Below are 20,455 nucleotides of genomic sequence, written 5' to 3'. Positions count from 1 at the left end.
TTTTTTATCATTAAAAAAAATAATTCTTTTTCTAATTAATCAAAATTAAAATATGTTTTTTTAGTTTTTAATATTTTTTAAAAATTAATATTAAAAATAAATTAAATATACATAATATATTGTAAAGAAACAAATTGTCCTATATAAATAATTTAGATTTATTTTTTAATATAAATAATTAAAATATAATTAATTTAGAATATTTTTAGAATTGAATTCATGATTAAAAAATATAATATATAAAAATTAAACATAAAAGATTAGGTACTCATCTCTAACAACAATGATGAATAATTCATATTAATATTATGTTATGTAGTTTGTTAGTTGGTTTTCTTGGTTTTCTATAAATGAATTAATATTAATATTCCATTTCATGTTCTAAAATGTTATTATATTAAATAGAAAATAGATATATTTTTTGAGATAAATGTAATCTTGTGTTTTATTCAATGGTAGATTTTTTTCCCAAAAGAAAACTCTATATATTTTTAGATTTAAAAAAAAATGGATTTTATATATTTTTGAACTTTTTCAAAAAAAAAAAAAAATCAGTATATTTTTAGTATTTTTAAATTTTTTTTGAAGTCAATGCTCAATAACACTCATTGTAGGTGGGCCACTGGGGGCAACGTCTACCCAGCCCCTAGGATGCATCAGCATGCAGGCATGAAGTTAGATATATATGTAACATGTAATGTATGGGTAACATGTATTGTATGCATAGGATGCGGTAGACGTTGCCATACAGTTATATGTATGTATAACATGTAATATATGCATAAAATACCAGTGTATCCTAAGGGCTGGGTAGATGGTGCCGCTCCTGGGTACCTATGTTGTATTTTATTGCACCTTTCTTCTTTGGATTCTAGATTTTTGCAAAATCGTAGGGATAAAGCATTTACCAAAACTTGAATGGGGAGAAGTCAAAACCAATCCTCCATAAAGCTGTTAGATTTTATCCTCCTGTTGTTTGTATGTGCATCTCTTTCCTTTGTAGATCTATCACTTTTCTTCTTTCCATCCCCAACTTTTTTCTTTTTGTTGCACCGAGATACTTGCTCTTCCAACTGTGAAACTCGCAGACTCAGATCATGAATAATCTCACTCTGTTTCTCACTTTTCTTCAACAGATCAGATAGACTCCTTATTAATTTCTCATTCTCTTCTCTTACCAAGCCAATATCTTCAATGGGCTTTACTTGCTCTGTCATCTCATCCCCTGCTTCTTCATCATCCCTTGAATTTCCTAATTGAACACCTTCCTCTGTGTAAGGGATTGCAGGTGATGGATCGGCCTCCAAGAGTAGGCTTTCAACTTTGTTTCTTTTCAAATTCTCTGCATCTTTATCAACAACATCAACCATTGTGCCAGACACAATTTTTCCAGCTTCAGAAGAGCTCTGTTTAAAATCTTCTACTCCAATGTTATTATTGTCTTCTTCAGGGGAACCCTCAATTTGCAAATCTTGGATTGGAGAAGGCAAAGACTCCTCTGCTAATGCTTTTTCACTACTCACAGAGACCTCAATTGCTCCTCCTGGCAACTCCTTTCTCTTGAATTCCTCATTGGGACTCTCCTCCAAGCACCTTCCAGATCCATTTTCTTCAACAATGGTGCAATCCTCCACTGTCGCTTCAGGAGTTACTGAAATTTCTGTAGCGGCATCTTGCCTGGGTTTGGCTGCAATTATGTCATCTACAGTCTCTTCCAAGTTAACCAGCTCAAGAATCACAACCTTTCTTGATTCCCGCACAAAAGGAATCACTCCCTGAATTTCGTCTAGCCTAAGCAGTAGAGACATGATCCACTCCGTCATTTTCACCCGCTCCTTCTCATCTCTTCTAATCAACTCCACAACATGTTCGTCATTCACACGCCTCTGAATTTCTGCAGCCTCTGCCTTGGTTTTCATTATAACCCTCAATTTGTTCAGAGGCCTTGACTTCCTCACACAAAACCCTAGGAAAGCCGATTGAATTTTTACAGCCGCTGTATTTTCGTCCATGGCGGGCGCCTTTTTGGATTTGGGTGTCTCAGAATCGACGAAATTGATTGGAATTGAGACGATCTTCTTGGCCTTTACCTTGGACGTGGTCTCCGATTTTACTGGAGTGGCGAACGAATTTGCAGCGTAAGGGTTTGGATGACAATAATGCGGCCTTTGATAAGATCGCCTTTCAGGGAATCGACTCCAAGACCCACCAAACAAAGGATTATCCATGGCAGCAAAATTACTCAGAACTCCCAACAGAGACAAAAAAAATTCAAATGAATAGCCTGTAACACAAAAATCTAAATCAAAATACTCCTTCAGAATCCAGGAATGCTTATGTTAATGAGATAACGGTCCATGTTTTAAGGGAGCACGATGAAAGGCCTGGAGGGTTTCAGACACGCCTGTTCGAGAACGATGGCGAACCTTCTCATATATTTTTTATGTTATTTTTTGATTATATTATTATGAGAACCTTCTAATAATATATTTTCGAGGTTATTTTTATTATATTAATATTAAATCATTATTATATTATAAAATTAAGATATAATTATATTATTATGTTTTAACATATTCTTATTATTATATTTTTTAATTTTTATTTAATTTTTTATAAGATTTCTTATAATTAATAATATTATTTTGAATCTATTATTATAATCTTATTTTAGTATATATATTTAAAACAATGTAATTTTTCTAAAATATATTTTATTAAGAATATTAATTTACTAATCTTATAATAAATATAATATAAAATTAAAACATAATAATACTAGCAATTGCACCTTGGTGTGCAATAGGTATGCCGAATAGGTATGTAAGGTCGATTAGAGAGAAAATTGGTTTGTTTATTGCATCAATTTGTGCAATACACGAGTTCAATGGGGGAGAGAGAGGGGGTAAGGAGATAGAGAGGAAGATAGGGATAGAGATGAAGTTGAAGATGGAGATGGAGAATATGGATGTGGAGACAAGGGGATAGAGAGGAGATGGGGATTGATAGAGATGAAAGAGATAAATATATAGAGAGGGAGATATAGAAAGATAAGATAAAGATAATATGTAAGGGTAGAGAGATCGAGAGATAATAAGATCGAGATAAAGGGAAAGATATGGATTTATATAGAAAATAAGGGACAATTGTAGAGAGATATTTAGGGTAGGGAGAGGGAGAGATGTATGGTAAGAAGAGATAATAAGGGTCCATCACCAACAAACTCATGTTATGTTTGCAACAGTTAGAGAGGAGAAAGAGGGAGAGATAGAGAGATATAGAGGGGTAAAGAGAAAGAGAGAGCGGGTTAGAAGATAGAGATAGAGAGGGAGGATGAGAGGGAGAGATAAGAGAGAGAGGACGAAGGGATAGATAGAAATGGAAAAATAAATATATAGAGAGGGAGATATCAAAAGATAAAAATAAAGATAGGAAGTGATGTAGAGATAGGGGTAGAAAAAGGGAGAGATATAGGGATAGAGAGAGAGAGATGAAGAGATAATGAGATAGAAATAGAGTGAGATAGAGGGGCAAAGACGTCCATGAAGAGGGATGTATGTAGAGGGGAAGACATGTTTAGAGATAGAGGGATAATATATATTTTAAATGTTATTATATATTATATCTTATATAAAGTAAATCCATTTTAATTGCGCCTTTCATTTTTCACTCTAGTTATAAAAAAAATTTAAAATCACGTTGCATGAGTATAATTTATTATTATTATTATGTAATTTTTAATATTAAATTTGATATCATTTGATTTTGGTTACCTTAGATTTGTTTTAAAAGCTATGATATTAGTTTTTTAATTATTATTTATTTAAAATATGATATTAGGTTTTTAAATTTTGGTATTGCCTATGTAAAAAGTTGAATAATTTATTTTAACAATTAAATGATAGCAGATTAAAAAGTATTTTTAAATGTTAAGAAAAATAAATAAAATTATTACATATAATAAATATTATTATAATTCAACAAATAAATTTATCAGAAATACTTTACAAAGTTTTTTTTATAATTTTAAGTCCTACAAAGGGAAAAAAAAAGCAATTAAAATATAATAAATTTAGGTGGAGAAAAACAAGGAAAAACTCACAAAAATTTAGAAAAAACTTTAAACGTGGCAACTTCTTTAGAATTTATCAAACACTGGCATGCAATCCACGTTTGGAGGAGCATGCTAGCCAAGTTTCTTAAGATCATAAAATAGTACAGGTAAAAGTTTATAGTGTTGTCACAGTTGGTTTGGCTGGAGATGTCTCATTACAAAATATATTTCAATCAAAGTTTGGAACAATACAAATAGATGGGGTGAAATTCAAACAATATGAATGTCTTCCAATTAGATATTATAAGTTTTTCTGAATTACTCTGAATGTACAAGATTCTTTAGTGTACAAGTGAGAACCCTAATTGACTTTCATTCCATTGAATTGCTAAGGTAATTTTGAAATGTTTACCAGTTGCTCTAATTCGAGATTTTGGTGATCATTTCCTTAAAATTGTGATGTTTGTAGGATATTTGGAAACCAACATAATCATTAAGGATGTGGAGGCTGGTAATTCACAATCTTCTACTGGCAGTGGAGACTTAAAATGAGCACAACCAAAAAAAAAATGGATGGCACAAAATAAGAATGGACCCATTGTTCTGGTTTTTTTTTTTCAAGTTGTTGTGTATAGCAGACAATTATGTTTTTGTTGTTCTCTATCATTTTCTATCTAATTCATTTTTAAGATTGTAGGAATTGGAAGTTCACATTATACTCATATAAGGTTTTAGGTTATTTCAACCAAAGGCAAGCTAAGTTGTAGTTGTCTGCTAATTGACTGTGCTAGGGTCCATTCAATTTATTTCTACATTTTTTAACTTCAAAAATAAATACTGGAGCAATAGAGTAAGCAGTACAGTAAATATGAAAGAAATTTGACAGTATTTTGTCATATAAACAAGCATAGAGCCCATTAGTTAATAGTCATAAAAAATACCTGTGTGATGACAAAGTGAAACAACGGTAGTAACTTGGAAGCAAGAATGCAAAGATGGAAACAATATGCATAGCAATTACATTAGAAATGAAAAAAATAGTTTATAGGAAGATGAACTGAGCATTATAGTGTTATGGGCATGAAACATACATGTTTGATCATCACAATCTTACTCTATGATCTTTGCAAAGACTATCATTGACTCAAGCATCCCTACAATTTCACGTTCATCAGAAGATAAAATTTTGTGAATCTTGTTGTGTTGGAACATGAGATGCTAGGCATCTTTTTTGTATTATTATTATGTGGTATATTGAAACTGCCTTTTCAGGGTATCTTGAGCATGATCAAACATGTCCTGGCTCGAATAGAGTGGAAAACATGGGGGGCTTATGATCTTAGAGGACCATTCCAATGGATTTTATTGCAAAATCAAATAATGCTAGTGCTACGATGCCCGATTCTTACTATGTGCGGGAAATGTGGTTAGCAGAAACAGAAAAATGGTTTCAAAAAGATCCACACACCAATGAGACTCTTGGTACAAGTTATGGAGCTATATTGAATAGCTCAACTTACCAAGGTGTGTCCCATTGTTCTCTATCTCACAGGATTCCTAGGGTCTCACTTGTTCTCAGAGCATCGAGCAAGGTGGCTTAGGAATGACAACTCCAAGAATGAGTGATGATTTATGAATAACATGAATGCATTCCTACAACATGTATGATATTTGAAACTAGAATGATTTAAACTAGTATGAATATGATGCTATGATAAAGATTAGTAATCTTGTCCTAACAAAATATACTAGTCTAACATGGATATACTATGATATTGAAATGCTTCTAAATGCTTAGTGTATTTTTAACAAAGAGAGGTTAAATGCTTAGTAAAAATGACTATAAGTTAGATGCATAAAACTTGGATTATCAAAATGAGAGAATGAGAGCTCTATTTATAGGAAAAATAAGGCAATGGATGGTCAAGATTGAGCAATCTTAACAAGGGCCAGGATTGAAAGTTAATCAATCCATATTCATCATTCTTACCAATGAAATGGTGACAATTTCCAACAAGAGGTTGCTTGAGAGGAGATGTAAGAAGCATTAAATGCTTGAGAAGACATGAAGGTTATCTTAGGAGGTAAGGTTAAGGTTAGATTAGAGTTATCCATTGGATAAAGCTTTTATCCAAGGGGTAAACCCTTGTGCAAAGGTTAAAGGGATAACCAAGGGTAAAGCCATGAGTGATTGATTGAGACCCTTGGGTTAGATGAAGGATGAGTTAGGCAAAAATTCTCTAACCATGCCAAAAGGGTTAGTTAACCATTAATGGTTTGGAAGACTTCGGGGACAAATTTGTAAGAGTCCTTCCAAATTTGGGAGAACTCAACAAGTTAGCTTGTTGAAGACATAAAGGCTTTAATGCTTTTGGAAGACTTTCCTCCAAATTTGAGAAGCGAGATCCTCAAATTTAGGGAAAGGGAATGATTGAAGGGATTAGGCTAATTGATTAGGATTAGATGGGTTCTAGAAGAATGCTTTAGGAGGCAAGTGGGAGATGTAGGAAAATGCAAGTGGATGGAGGAGGATTTCAATTGAAATAAAATTACTTTATTTCAACAAAAAGGAAACAACTTGCATAAATACAAGTTGGGGATATAAATAAATAAATTAGATTTATTTACTTGCAAGGATCAATTTAATTAAATGTAAATTTAATTAAAAAGGGGGAAAGGGGAATTAATTAAATAAAGTGATTTTTTTTTATATATTAAATATCGAGGGAGAACAGTACAAAAAGATAGCTATCATCGCCACATGACAGCAGAAGCAAAAACTAAACTAGATTGAGAGTCTGAGACCACGCCACATCGCATGATCAAAAAGGCCGAAAGTAATCAATAGGGAAATTACAAAAAAGACAAGATACCATCTAGGACAGGATGCCATCAATGGCCTCTACCCAAGCCGTCCACCCCTGTGGTCCTTCCATCTAGACAATGTTCTTATGGCTGAGGGTTTGAGATAGCATTTCAACCTGGGCGTAGGAGGGTTCCCTGTTAGTTCTAACTTCATTGTTCAACCTCTTGAGCGCCTCCTCAAAGGATGAGAGGTTGTCCATATTGCATCTCCATTCGTACCCATCTTTCATTTCATAAACGAACATGGTTGTGTGCCCGTCTTTCAGGAACCTCAACAACTTATTCCTTTCAACATTCATGGTAAGAGTAACCTGCATAGCAATTTTTAAAAATGTGAGTCTTCGGAAAGATTCAGTAAGGGCCTTGGTTTGAGCATCAAACCTCTCAGCATTCCTAATCTTCCATATATACCAGAGGATATTAGCAGATAAAATAAACCAGAAAATATTAGCATCCTTCTTTAAGCCATGAATATAACTAGAGACAACTTCCATCGTATTTATAAGGTCAGGGATAGAAAAACCAAACATTAACCAGATCTCCTTAGTGATGGAGCAGTCAAAGAAGATATGTCTGCCAGTATCAGGGAGTTTATAGATAAAAAAAAGATCAAAAGCATCACAACTCCTTTTTAAAGGGAGTCTATTCAGCAGCAACAACCATTTAAAGCACTTGAGTTTTGGCTCAATCAAACTTTCCTAGAGCCTACTAAAGATTTTCTGCCACTGTAGATCAGAGAGGTCAGAGTACCATAACATATTAGCATGATTGATAATAGAGGAATCAGAGTTTAGAATAGCATATATATATTTTATGCCTTAAAAGAATACCATCGGCCCACTTAAAAAAAAGGAAACTATGTGAGTCCACATAACAATCCTTAGGTAGTCCAAGATCCGCACAAGCTTGCTTAATCAAATGGTAGGTTCTTTTTTGAGAGGAAGGAAGGCTGAATTTCAAACTGAGTTCTTCCCAAGAAGGAATATTACCATGCTCCAGAATATCAATGAAGAGTTTAATGCCTTTGCTGGCCCAGGCCCTAGCCGAGCACCCCTGTGTGAGAGATAAAGGCTTGCCCGCGTGATGGAGGTTCCACCATATGGATCTCTCACCATGGATAAGGTCACCACTACTGAAACTAGTGTTTCCTAATAATCCTCTAACATGTTCCCAGGCCTTCCAAATAGACCTAAACACACAGGAGCCTTGGACAGAGATAGGGAAGTCACCAGCCACCAGGTCGGCAAAAGGTAAACCTTTCTAGGTGTTGGCCTTCTTAGGAACAACCCTCTCAATGTTGCTTCTGATTAAAACCTTCCAAGGCTCCTGCCCTTCCAAGGCATGGAAGACCCACTTAGCCGCAAGAGCAATACCTTGGGTCCTAAGATCTTTTACCCCAAGGCCACCAAGAGTTTTCTCAGTGTGACACCATTTCCAATTAACATCATGCAATTTCCTATTACCTTTACCATCCGACTAGAGAAACCGTCTAATAGCCTTTTGAATATCTAGGATCTGGTAGTTGCTAAACATCCAAGTAGAGGAATAGTAGATATTATAAGATGAGAGGATTTTTTGGCAAACTTGAACTCTACCAGCTAGGGAGAGGAATCTATTGTTCCATTTGCTTAGTTTCTTGTCAATTTTCCCTTTAACCCAGAGCCACATATCCTTCAGGGAGGGGGATACAAAAAATGGGGCACCAAGGTATCTAACAATCTTGGATGGGCCACCCCATTGGTATTCATAATTATCAAACCAATCCGGGGGATGCTCCCTCCAACTAAGGAAGGTCGACTTGGCCTTAGAGATCCGGGCTCCCGAGAGAGAGCCAAACAGATGTAGTTTGTGATTAAGGTGATCCATATTAGTTTTGGTAAGTTCCACAAAGAGGGTTGTGTCATCGGCAAATTGAATGTTGATAAGTTCATTGTCATCAGGGAGCTTAACTCCGTTTACTTTGGAGGAGAGCGAGCTATCTCTAAGAAGATAGTATAACGCATCTGAGGCAATAACGAATAGGGCAGGGGCCAGAGGGAACCCCTGACGAATGGAGCGGGAAAGCACAATAAGAGGTGAGAGGGAGCCATTAATATCTATCTGCGCAGAAGCATCCTATAAAAGGACTTTAACATAGGAACAAAATTCCCTAGGAAAACCAAAGGATTTAAGCATCAAGAGAATAAAGCCCCATTCCACCCTATCATAGGCTTTTTCGAAGTCTAGGAGAAACATAGCAGCATCTGCCCAGAAACCTTAGCCCAGTCCATAGCTTCCCAACTGGTGATAAGGTTTTCCAGAATATATCTACCTTTAATGAACCCGATTTGCATAGAGCATATGAACCTGAGAAGGATCTTTTCCAACCTTATAGCAAGCATTTTAGCCAAGATCTTATAGGAAACATTGAGAAGAGTAATGGGCCTCCAATTTTTTATGAGGGCCTTATCCCAATCCTTGGGTATGAGTTTAATAGTGCCCTTGTTGATAGATCCTCCAAGGGAGCCTTTGAGGACAACCTCATTGTAAACGTCCAGAAGGTCAGAGCAAATCCAACCACTATTAGCTTTGTAAAATTCAATAGGGAGCCCATCAGGCCCCGGGGCTTTATCGTCATGGAGGGAATTGATGGCACTTTGGATTTCATTAAGGGAGAAGTGACGCTTCAGGAGGCAGGCATTTTCCTCAGTAATCCTTCTGGGGATGATGGCTTGAAACTCGATTCTAAGGGTCTTATTCACCTCGGACTCCTCAAAGGTGAATAGATTTTGGTAGAAGAGAGCAAAGGCCTCTTTAATCTTATCAAGGTCAAAGATCTCATCATTATTAATGATGATTCTATCAATTGTTTCTCGGCTATGTTTTTGCCTAAGAAGGTTAAAGAAAAACTTGGAGCCTTTGTCACCAAACTGAAGCCGTTGGGTGCGGGCCCTAATCATGGCCCCCTTAATCTTGGTTTGCTGGTGTCGTCTCAGAGCATCCCTCGCACTAGCCACATTAGCAGCAAGTTCAGGGTTGGAGGGATCTGACTGGACTTCACTTTCCATCCGCGAGAGGTTACTGTTAAGACTAATTTCCTCATATCTATAGTCTTTGGCCCTTTTTGACCAATAGTTTGCAAGAGTTTTTGCCAAGAGTTAATATTAAAGTTCCATCTATCACTATGTGACACAAGGTCCTTGTTACTTTTATTGATCAGTCTGATAATGCCAATGGCAGAGAGAACATCTGTATCTTGGAGGAGGTTAGTGTTGAGAATGAATTTCTTAGGCCCCAACCTGTTGGTGGGAAGAGGGTCAGATAATCTGATATGGGTAGAGATGGGGTGATGATCAGATAGAGTAAAGGGGCAGGCCATGACAAGGTTTTCACAAGCATAGGGGTAAATGAAAGGAGGTCCTTATTGGCATAGAAACGGTCGAGCCTACAATAGATTCTGTTGGGACCTATTTGGGAGTTACACCAAGTGTTCCAAAGCCCCTTAGATTCAACCTTTTTACCGAGAAGAGGGTCAAATAAATTTCTAATATGTTTCATCCTATCCCAATGGGCTTTTTCAGAACCCTTCCAAAAAAAAATGTGCCTCCCATTTTGTCCTCACCATGCTCTACCATGTTAAAATTACCCCCTATGATCCAAGGTATGTCGGGAAGGGAGACAATCCAATCCTAGAGGGCAATTCTTTCCTTATAGTCATTAGACACATAGATGTTACAGATCCCAAGGAGGGTGTTGTTAATACTACCGATGCCCAAACAACCTTGTTACAAGGGGAGCAACCATTATTAGTGATGTGATTCGCCCATCTGGGGCAGACGAGTAAACCAACACCTCCCCTACCCTTGAGATGGCTGGAGCAAAATTTAATAGAGTCCTTCCAAATGAAGTTTAAATTGGTTTCCAACGTAAAATTAACATCAGGAAATCCAGATCTTTATGGGAATCCATAAAATGTTTAACAATCCTCTTCTTGTCTGGAGCCTCCAAACCTCTCACATTCCATTAGATGAATTTCATGGTAAACCAGATGGGGAAGTTATGGACCTTCAACGGCTAGGAGGCTGCTGTCACAAGCAGGGGAACCCTTGTCCTTTTTCTTAGCAGAGTTAGTTTTATTCTTAGACCCCATGGGCCTTCCCCTTCTATTAGGTTTGGGAATGCCATTTGTTTTCACTTCAAGGTCATCTCCAGGCGCATCTTTCTCCAGACAGATACTTCCTGGGAGAGGTTCTTCCAATTCTATCGGTATGACATTCGCCTCCGATCGAGGCTCTTGTGAGGGGAACATGCTAGGGCAACAAAAGGCAGAGTTTCTAACACCACTACTGTCAGCACTGATGACCTGAGCCATGGCAGAAATTGAGGACATGTCCCTAGTGGATCCACTACCGCTATCCTTACAGAGGGTGGACTCGATCTTCTCAGAGACATTAGCAGAGCCATCACCCATAGCGATACCGCCAAAGCATCTACGAGGGGATTCAAAACTGTTAATTATGCTTTTAACCTTAGAAGGGGTGTGAGAAACATTAAGCAGGGGAGGCTTGGAAGAAGCTCCACCCTTATCTAGAGCCAATTGCTGCGCATTCTTCCTTCTGCACTTTTTGGAGTTCATCACGACTTGGTAGCTGTCGTCTGATAAGATAGGGGAGGCGGCATCCGGAGGATGGAGAGGTGGATCCGCGAAGGAGGGTGGGGGTAGGGGGTTCGAGGCGGGAATGGGAGGTTTAGGGTGAGAAGCAGGGGCGGATTCCGTGGCGGGCTGAGTGGACAGGACAGAGTGACCGTTGGAGGCGGGATTAGGTTTAGAAGCATCCGCGGCGGAGGCTCTTTTCCTCGAGAGGAAGCACACGTTCAAACCTCTCAAAAATTCCAACGGGCAGGAGAAAACGTCCTCTGCAATATTGAGATGGAGGGAATTGGGCAAGTTAATCCCAGGTAGGATGGAGATGAGTACTTTGGCATCAAGATGGGGAACAAGACGTGGGGTTTCATTCATGCAGATGAAATTACCGAGGGGTTCGACAATTTGAGGGATGAACTTCCATAAAAACGGCGGTATATTCTTAAGAACTACCCATCTAGGGCTCGAAAGAGCCAAGATTTCTTCAGGATTAGCTTCAGGGGACCAACTTAGGGCACGAAAAGCCGTTTTACCCACATTCTAGTATAGTTTATTTAGAACCTCTGATTGCATTTCATGTGATTTAAAAATTATGATGAACAACCCTTTCTGAATTTGTCTACAGAAAGAAAAATGAAGCCCTAATTTTAGGTTCCAATAATTGTAAAACTAGTCATCCATGAATTTCCGAGGAGGGCATTTATCAACATCCACACAAGCAAAGAAAATGGCAGAATCTTTCAACCTATTTTTTTCCAAAGTAATTTCATTTGCCATAGATTCATTAGGGGAGATGGTGAAAGGATTGGGGTCGAAACCAGGGTCCTTACCTTGTGGACCCGCTCCATCGCCATCTGCGGCAGCCACGAACCTAGCGTCCTTCGCGACGGAGCACGAGCCTCCACCCACGGCCTCACAGAACGACTTTGGTTGCAGAAGGGGTTGGGAGGAGGGTGGCGAGGTTTGGGAATGGGGCTTCCCATCTGTATTTGCCTCCATTAAAGGCAGAGCCAACGTATGCCCGAGAGGGGGCGGCAAAAGAAAAAACAACTAAGCAATTATGGAGACATAAATGCAGAGTAAAGGGGGGAAAGAAAATGCAAACCACTTGGAGGAGGGAGACCTCCTCCAGATCCACACTAGCACCTTGGGAGCAGTCCGCGCTTGTAGACCGCCAATGAAAAACCCTCAGAGGGATCCAGTCAGCAAAATCGCTTCAACAGACTGCCGAAAAGTAGCAGACCCATCTTCGGTCTTAAATTATCATCAATAAAGTGATTTCATATAAAATAGTTGAGTTAGAGATTACATAGATTTTAGTCACGACTTCTTTACTTTACATCCTTTGAAAGAAGAAATAGTTAATTAAAAAAAGATCATCATCAAATAAATAATAAAAATCAAATCAACAAACACAAAAAATTAAAATAATTAAATTTATAATCTTTTAAAACTAACTTTAACATCATAATGAAAACTTTTTTTTTTTAATTAATTTAAAATATTAAACGAAAAAATAATGACATAAACTTAAATCTACAACATTTTAGATCATCATGTTATGCAGGGTTTATCAAAATTTTAATTACATTTATATAGTTTTAAAACTAATCTAATCAAAGGGAGCAATAAATATATCCGCAGAAAAAAGTTACTCTTGAATAAATATCTTACCCCATTCGGCAATAATTTATGTGTAAGAATATAAACCCTTTAAAAATATTACGATAAAATTTTATAATGGTATTATGATTTCGACAAGTCGCTTTGGCCGAGTGGTTAAGGCGTGTGCCTGCTAAGTACATGGGGTTTCCCCGCGAGAGTTCGAATCTCTCAGGCGACGAGGTTTTAAATTTATTTTACACAATTTCCAACCTATTTTACAAATGTGATTTTAAGATAATTGAAATATATATTAAAAATAATTTAATATGTTTTTTTTTTGAGGTTGTGGAGATTTAGTTCTTAGAACTTGTGATTGCAAACAAAAGGTATATATTAAAAAAAATAAAAAAGTTATATAATTGTTAAGATTTAGTTTTAAAAAAATGTGACTATTGAGAGAAATCATTAACTATTTGTTTTTGGAATTAAGATTGAAAAATGAATCTTAAAGTAAATGTTTATATAAATAATTACCTTTGTGATTCTTAAGATATGATAAATTTCATAATATATTAATAACTTAAATATAAAGTTCTTTTTTTTTTTAAATTTATTTATTTAAGTTAATTATTGCTTACACATATACCAATTTAACTGTTTAAAGAAATGTAATTTTATTGACAATGGTTCTACTAGTTCTATCCGAGTCTTTTTTTATACAACCTTTAAAAATGGCATCCTTGATATCCTACATTTTTCATTACAATAGTAAACAAGTGCCACGTAGTGGCGAGTACTTGCCTTATAATATTGATACAGTAGAATAATTGTGAATATAAATTTTATATATTAATATAAAAATATAAGAAAATTAGCATTAATCATAACTAAATAAATCTAGTTATTTATTATAGAATTGATTTAATATTATGATATAACATTGATATATTATGATAATTATTAATATTAATATTAAAAAATTAAAAAATAATAATTTAGCATTAATAATAAAATAAATAAATCTAATTAATTATTCATTAATTTAATATTTAATAATTAAGAATATATCTCAATATTAAATAATAAATATAATTATATAATAAATTTATTATCATATAATATATATTATATAAATAACAAATATGTCAATTTCAATTGATTATTAACAAATTAGTATATAGATGAAATTATCAAGTACAATTACATAATATTAATAAGAAATATTTTTTAATATAAATATGAAATTTAGTTGAACAATTATTACAATATTTCCATGTTAGTATTCATAGATAATAATGAAAAAGAGTTGAAAATTTATAATTTATAATTAATTTTATTTATATAATTTGAATTGTCATAAATATAGAGATAAAAAAATATTATATTATTTTAAGAAATTTGTGTTGAAAAATTAATTATCGTTCATTATATCAAATAATTTTTTATTTTTTAATTTCATAATAATTAATATGTAATGTAGATTATAATTTAATTATCATATTATTTTAATATTTATAACAATTAATAAATATTTTTTAAATAAATATAATTATTAATATATTTATTATTTAACAATATAATGTAAATATTGATATTAATCTTTATTAATAACTAATCAAGTAATAAAAAGTAAAGTCATTATAACAAATAATTATACTAAAAATTGATATAAATAAATAAATAAAATACAAAATTTCAATTGAGAAGTAAAATATAAAATACAAAATTTACTATAAAAATATTTATATATTTTAAATAATATTTTTGTACAAAAATGTTTAATATGTATTTTATTTATTTATAAAATTATATTTTCTAATCCTTGAAAATTCAAATTATTTATTAATTTTAAGAATCCTAATTTAAAAAAAAAAAATTGTTATAATTTTGAAATAGATATGATTTTTTTTAAAATAATAATTTAAAAAAATATATTTTAAAGTAGGCACTACTAATAGTCAACTTATAAAATTTAATAATCAATTTATACTCTATATTCAAGTAAAGTACATCTAAATAATTTTTTTTAATAACTATATAAGCACAACAAAGAATTTTCATTACAAGACAAGTACTAAAAAGCAAGTACTTGTCATTACGTGACACTTGTTTGTAAGCCAGATGAAATGTTATATTATCAATGGATCGTCCCTTTTTTTTAGATTAAAAAATTTAAATATTTTATATAATGACTCTTCCTAACAAATATTGTGGCTGCCTATTAACTAACTTTTAAAAAAGAAAGTTAACAATAATACCAATCTTCTTAGTGTCTACTTAAATTATATTTTGAAAAAAAAATTAACATAATAAAAAACATTTTATTTTCACAATTCATACAAATAATTGAATGGAAAATATTCCATTGATTATACATTTTTAAATATGATGTAAATAAAACAAAACGCTGTCAATCATATTTAAGATTCAAAATTTGAACCATAAATGTTAGAATTGTATAATAAATTATAAATATAATTAGTATTAAAATGAGTTTGAAATTATCATCACTTTCAAGATGCCGTCCGTGTAATAAAAATGAACTGGGCAGTGAAGGGGAAGTGAGAATGCTTTTTTTCTATTATAGATAGAGAATAAAAATACCAAAACCCTTCAAAGTTTCCGTTGTAGTCTAGCTGGTTAGGATACTCGGCTCTCACCCGAGAGACCCGGGTTCAAGTCCCGGCAACGGAACTTTTAAAACTCTTGAATTTTGAACACCAAAATGTTCCTTTGGTTGCTGTACGGCCTGGTTTCAAATGTACACTCACTTTTTCTTTTTCTCTTTATACATTTTTCTTAATTTAAATGGGCGAGATTTATAATATATTTTATATATTTAAATAGTTAATTAATTTTTAGTGTATTGGCAAAGTTGAATGGGTACAAAAGAATCAAGTTTTGTTACGTGTATAAGTTAACATTATAAAATATCAAACTGGGATTGTGTCTTAAATATGATTCCAATCATTTTTTACATAGAAGAAACTTTTAACTTACCTTTTGTATTTGGTTTTCACCATCTTGGACTATTCGTATACAAAATCTTGTGATAATGCAATTCATCTTTCTTCATTTTTATGTCGTTTACAACTTAACAAGTAATGCATACACTTTGAACAAATTCTAAAAACACTACTCTGTTGAATAAATTAAAGGAATTGGATGGGAAAAAAATATCTTTAATTTCCACAATAATAGAACAATCATGAGAGAATCCTCAAAGAGAAAATTTAAGGAGATTTTAACTTGTCACATGTGCGTAAAATAAGATCTAATAGAGCACTAAGAATAAATAGACATAAGAGTTTCAAGTTATATTGGATAGTCGAGGAGAGTTCTTCATGATATTGAATTATAACAAAACTTATCAGCTTAAATTCAACATGCCACTAAAAGAGTGGAAATGAGGGAATAGTCCATGGTTAAGAAGATATTTACTTAAGCAATTTTGTCGGTCAAAAAAATCTTTACGTTACTTGAAGCACTAGATTTGGGTGAGAATGAAGAAACCACTCTTACACAAATTATTCATTTGAATGGCCACCATTGTATAACACCTTCTCTAATAGTAAATATTCACTAACCTAAAAAGTGTTGTAATATTCTAGTGTGATTTTGAATGTCAAATTAGACATTTTTTTTTTCAAAGAGTAAGGTGGATCTTTAATAATTGAATGTAAAGAATATAAAAATATGAAAATAATGTAATGCCCATTTTTGGATAATTAAATATTTAATATTTGTCTTGTAATCATTTCAAAATGATTTGGGCAGTTGTTGAGGTTTCATGGATTTGCATTATTGTATTGTTTGTAATTGTTCGAAAATATTATTCTTTCGTGTAAAAAACAAAATTTTGATAACTTGATGTTATTTACTCTTGATAAATTTTTGTAAGTGATATGTTCATGTTTGATATTTGTATTTAGATGTGTATATGCTTCATTTAATGCTGATTATTGGTACCAAATAGAAGGTTGTACAATGTCACATGTGTAATATGAATAATTTCTAGACCCATATATCCATCATATACCACTCAAATAGCCTTAAATACACCATCATATTTTCAAATAAGATATAAAAGGAATAAATGTCGTAAAAAAGAGGTAAATTTGTGGGAAGAATGTTATCAATGGATATAAGGAAAAGGTATTATGAAAAGAAATCAAGAGGTCATATTAGGAAGGGAAGAGTGGGAGATAAGTTCATGAATAAAATGAATTATATGTTTTTGAATAAGTGTGGATGATATATGAGTTATACACGTATGAGAAAAAAAAGATGAGAGAAATGTCTTCGTGTCCTCCAAAAGACTCCCATCCCCTACTATACCTCCTCTTTCTCGTCCTCAACCTCGACAACTTCACTTTTTCTCTCTTCCTTTATGCTATCATTAAGGCATAGCCGCATACTGCTACGATATTTCCTCTTTTATTTTCACCTACATACACAACTTCACTTGCAAATAAATTATCATCAAAATAATAATGAGACTCAAATTTAACCATTTTTCTTTCCTCCCATATATTTTTTTATCTCTAATTTGAACTCTCTCATGCACTCTTCCTTGTATTTCTCATAACTTGTTTCAAACTCTACACTAGATTAATATGAACCATAGATCTTTTCCTTCTCATCTATAGAAATTCTTAAAATCCACCCTATTAAAAAATTCACACTCTTCCTCTTCAACATTTCATCAAACACTTTATCCCTCTAAACTAACAATCGCTTAGGACTCCTTGCACACTTGAAAATTCTTCTTTTGAGCCCCCACCCATAGGTCTTGGTGCCAGAATGCCTCACATTTGATGCTCTGTCTGCACACTCTAGATCTCAGGCTCCGATACCGTTTGATGCATACAAGATTGAGGGTCTTGTCAAACTACCCAATCTTGCAGCCTTAACATGTCCTGCAATTCACTATATGAAAACAAAATCTGAAACAAATCTAAGTTATTGAAACTCCCATTTATATATTCATGCGACAAAATTACTCAAGAACAATTACATACATGAAGGATTTCAACAAGAAACAAATCTAATTTTTTTTACAAAGTTTCTAGGCACTTCATGCCTTCACATATTCATGGCTTCGAAATCCTCTTTTAAAATCTAATTTTAACTTCATTCTACAACTCTCACAACTACCTTGAACAACATCAACACACTTTCAAATTCATTCTTCTCTTTCCTCTATTCCTCTCCTCTTGGAAAACTAATTTCCTACACTTTTCTCAGGCATTCCTCTACATCTCCTTGCAACTTATTTCTCCAACCTTTCTATTGTTAATTGCTACTTATTAACACCATTAAATTCTGCATTTTATATATTATTAACCTTTACGAGGAACTAAAAAGAGGCATTCAAATCTTCTCTTTCATTTCCCTCAACTTGACCTCTAAAATCCCTTTAAAACATGAAATAAAATATAACTTTTGCTTTCAAAATGTGGCATAAACGTTGTTACATCACATCCAACACCTTGTTGTATATCTATTTTAAAAACGAATATAATCATAAACCAAGTTGTGTTCCTTTGGGAATTGAAGATTCATTAATTATTTTTCCAAAATTCTCTAGTTTTTTCTTCTTTTTAGACACTCAAATTAAAAGAATAAGACAAGAATGGAATATCAAAGGTAATTTTACTTATGAAAACTTATCTAGGCATCAAAATTGAGAAAACAATTCATTTTCAATGTAATAATATGCCAATGGATCCCTTGAACCCCTGAACTTTGAATTTGTGCAATATAATACTCTTAAAACCATATTAATCGTCATGTTTGTCTTTGATTTTTTAAATGAAATCCAAGTTTTGATAAAACAAATATTTTATCCTTCAACACTCCAAAATATGCTTTTGAAGGTCCAACCTACACCGAAAATGGAAAAAATAAACATAAAAATAAATTATTCTTTTTTTGGTGATGTAGGATTGCTTGTGAGCATGGATGTTGTTGCATCAACAAATAAAGTTGTTGCATTAAGAGATTAAAATTTAATTAAAAAGTACATAATTATTAGTTTGATGTAGAATCTCACTCTATTAGGAGTTCCAAATTCATTCACTCATAGAACAAAAAAATGAGACACGTTAGTTGAATGCATCAAAACCAATAACATTTTATTTGTCTAATTGGGGTCACTTCCATAAATGTAAATATACCCTATGAAAAAGTGGAATTGACCTAAATCATAGGACTAGACCTTCTATGTGATCTAATCTATGATAGCTCGTAGACTTGGAATTTTTTCCCTTTGCTTATGAACCTATATAAATTTTTGGTTTTATGGTTAGGAGTCTACACATGACAAGGATTATGTCTCCCTTATGTCAAACCCAACAAGGATCCTAAGTAAACAACTAAGAACAATAATTGAATACAGTAAGAAATCATGTACTATGTCATAGAATGTTGATATCACCTACCACTTTTCTTTGTCATTTATGATGTGATTGTAGGGACTTTTATGGAATAACTATGAGTCTTTCTATAATATCCCTAATTGAAATATTAATATATAATTAAATTATTCACCTCATAGAATTCAATACTTAGTAATTGAATTCCTTTTGTTACAAATCAAGATTAGATTAGTAAACAAATTAGATTATTTGCAACAATTAAATACAACACTTATGAATTATTGTTGGTTGAGGAATTCTTGGAAGCCTTTGGTTGTTGGTAGCATTGAGCTTTACCCTTGTGCTAAAGGTTTTTCATTGCTTCCCTTGCTTCTCCAAATGATCATGACTTGGTGTTGGGTAAGTTGTGGGTTTGGGGAGTTAACTCTCTCTTGATCAAGCCTTAGACACCTTCTTTTAACCCTCTTATCGAACCACTCAACATGCATCTGACCTAGGTGCGTCTTCCCAAACTTCCACTTTATTTATGGGAGCACTCTTATTATGAGGCCATTGGTAACACTATTGGTCAATTCTTGAAGGTTGATGATGCGACATCCTCCATGGGTCATTCTACATTTGCTCGCATTTTAATTGACATTGACATTGACATCTCTATGCCTCTCCCTGAGGATGTGGTTCTCATGGTTGGGGATAGGCCATGGACTCAATCTTTGGATTATGAGGGCCTCCCCTTTCATTATCTGTAGACACTTAAATTTGACTGATTAATTCAATCAGATCAAATCTTCTAAGTCGCTTGTATTAGTTGAATAATTCATATTATTCAGTTAAAATCAAATATCCTATTGGCTAAATTAATTTAATAAATGAAGCCATTCCCCATAGCCAATTAATTAATTCACCCTCCCCTTTTCTTCCAATCCG

The 20,455-nt window shown here is 33.5% G+C and overlaps 1 protein-coding gene and 2 non-coding genes across 3 annotated transcripts; 2 read left to right on the top strand and 1 right to left on the bottom strand.

Moving 5' to 3' along the window:
* Nucleotides 1-623: 623 nt before the first annotated feature.
* Nucleotides 624-2,401, bottom strand: LOC131859508 (uncharacterized). The gene has a single exon (XM_059213332.1). It carries the CDS (start codon nt 2,226-2,228, stop codon nt 930-932), a length of 1,299 nt encoding a protein of 432 aa, XP_059069315.1. The 5' UTR covers nt 2,229-2,401; the 3' UTR covers nt 624-929.
* A 10,903-nt stretch (nt 2,402-13,304) lies between these two features.
* TRNAS-GCU (transfer RNA serine (anticodon GCU)) lies at nt 13,305-13,386 on the top strand. The gene has a single exon. It is a non-coding gene; the product is annotated as a tRNA-Ser (tRNA).
* Nucleotides 13,387-15,769: 2,383 nt separating this feature from the next.
* On the top strand, nt 15,770-15,842 carry TRNAE-CUC (transfer RNA glutamic acid (anticodon CUC)). The gene has a single exon. It is a non-coding gene; the product is annotated as a tRNA-Glu (tRNA).
* The last annotated feature ends 4,613 nt before the right edge of the window (nt 15,843-20,455 follow it).

The sequence above is a fragment of the Cryptomeria japonica genome, chromosome 10, assembly GCF_030272615.1.
Source record: "Cryptomeria japonica chromosome 10, Sugi_1.0, whole genome shotgun sequence".
In the NCBI taxonomy this organism is placed as follows: Eukaryota; Viridiplantae; Streptophyta; class Pinopsida; order Cupressales; family Cupressaceae; genus Cryptomeria; species Cryptomeria japonica.
Note: the sequence above shows the minus strand (reverse complement) of the source record. Positions and strands in the feature narration are given on the sequence as shown.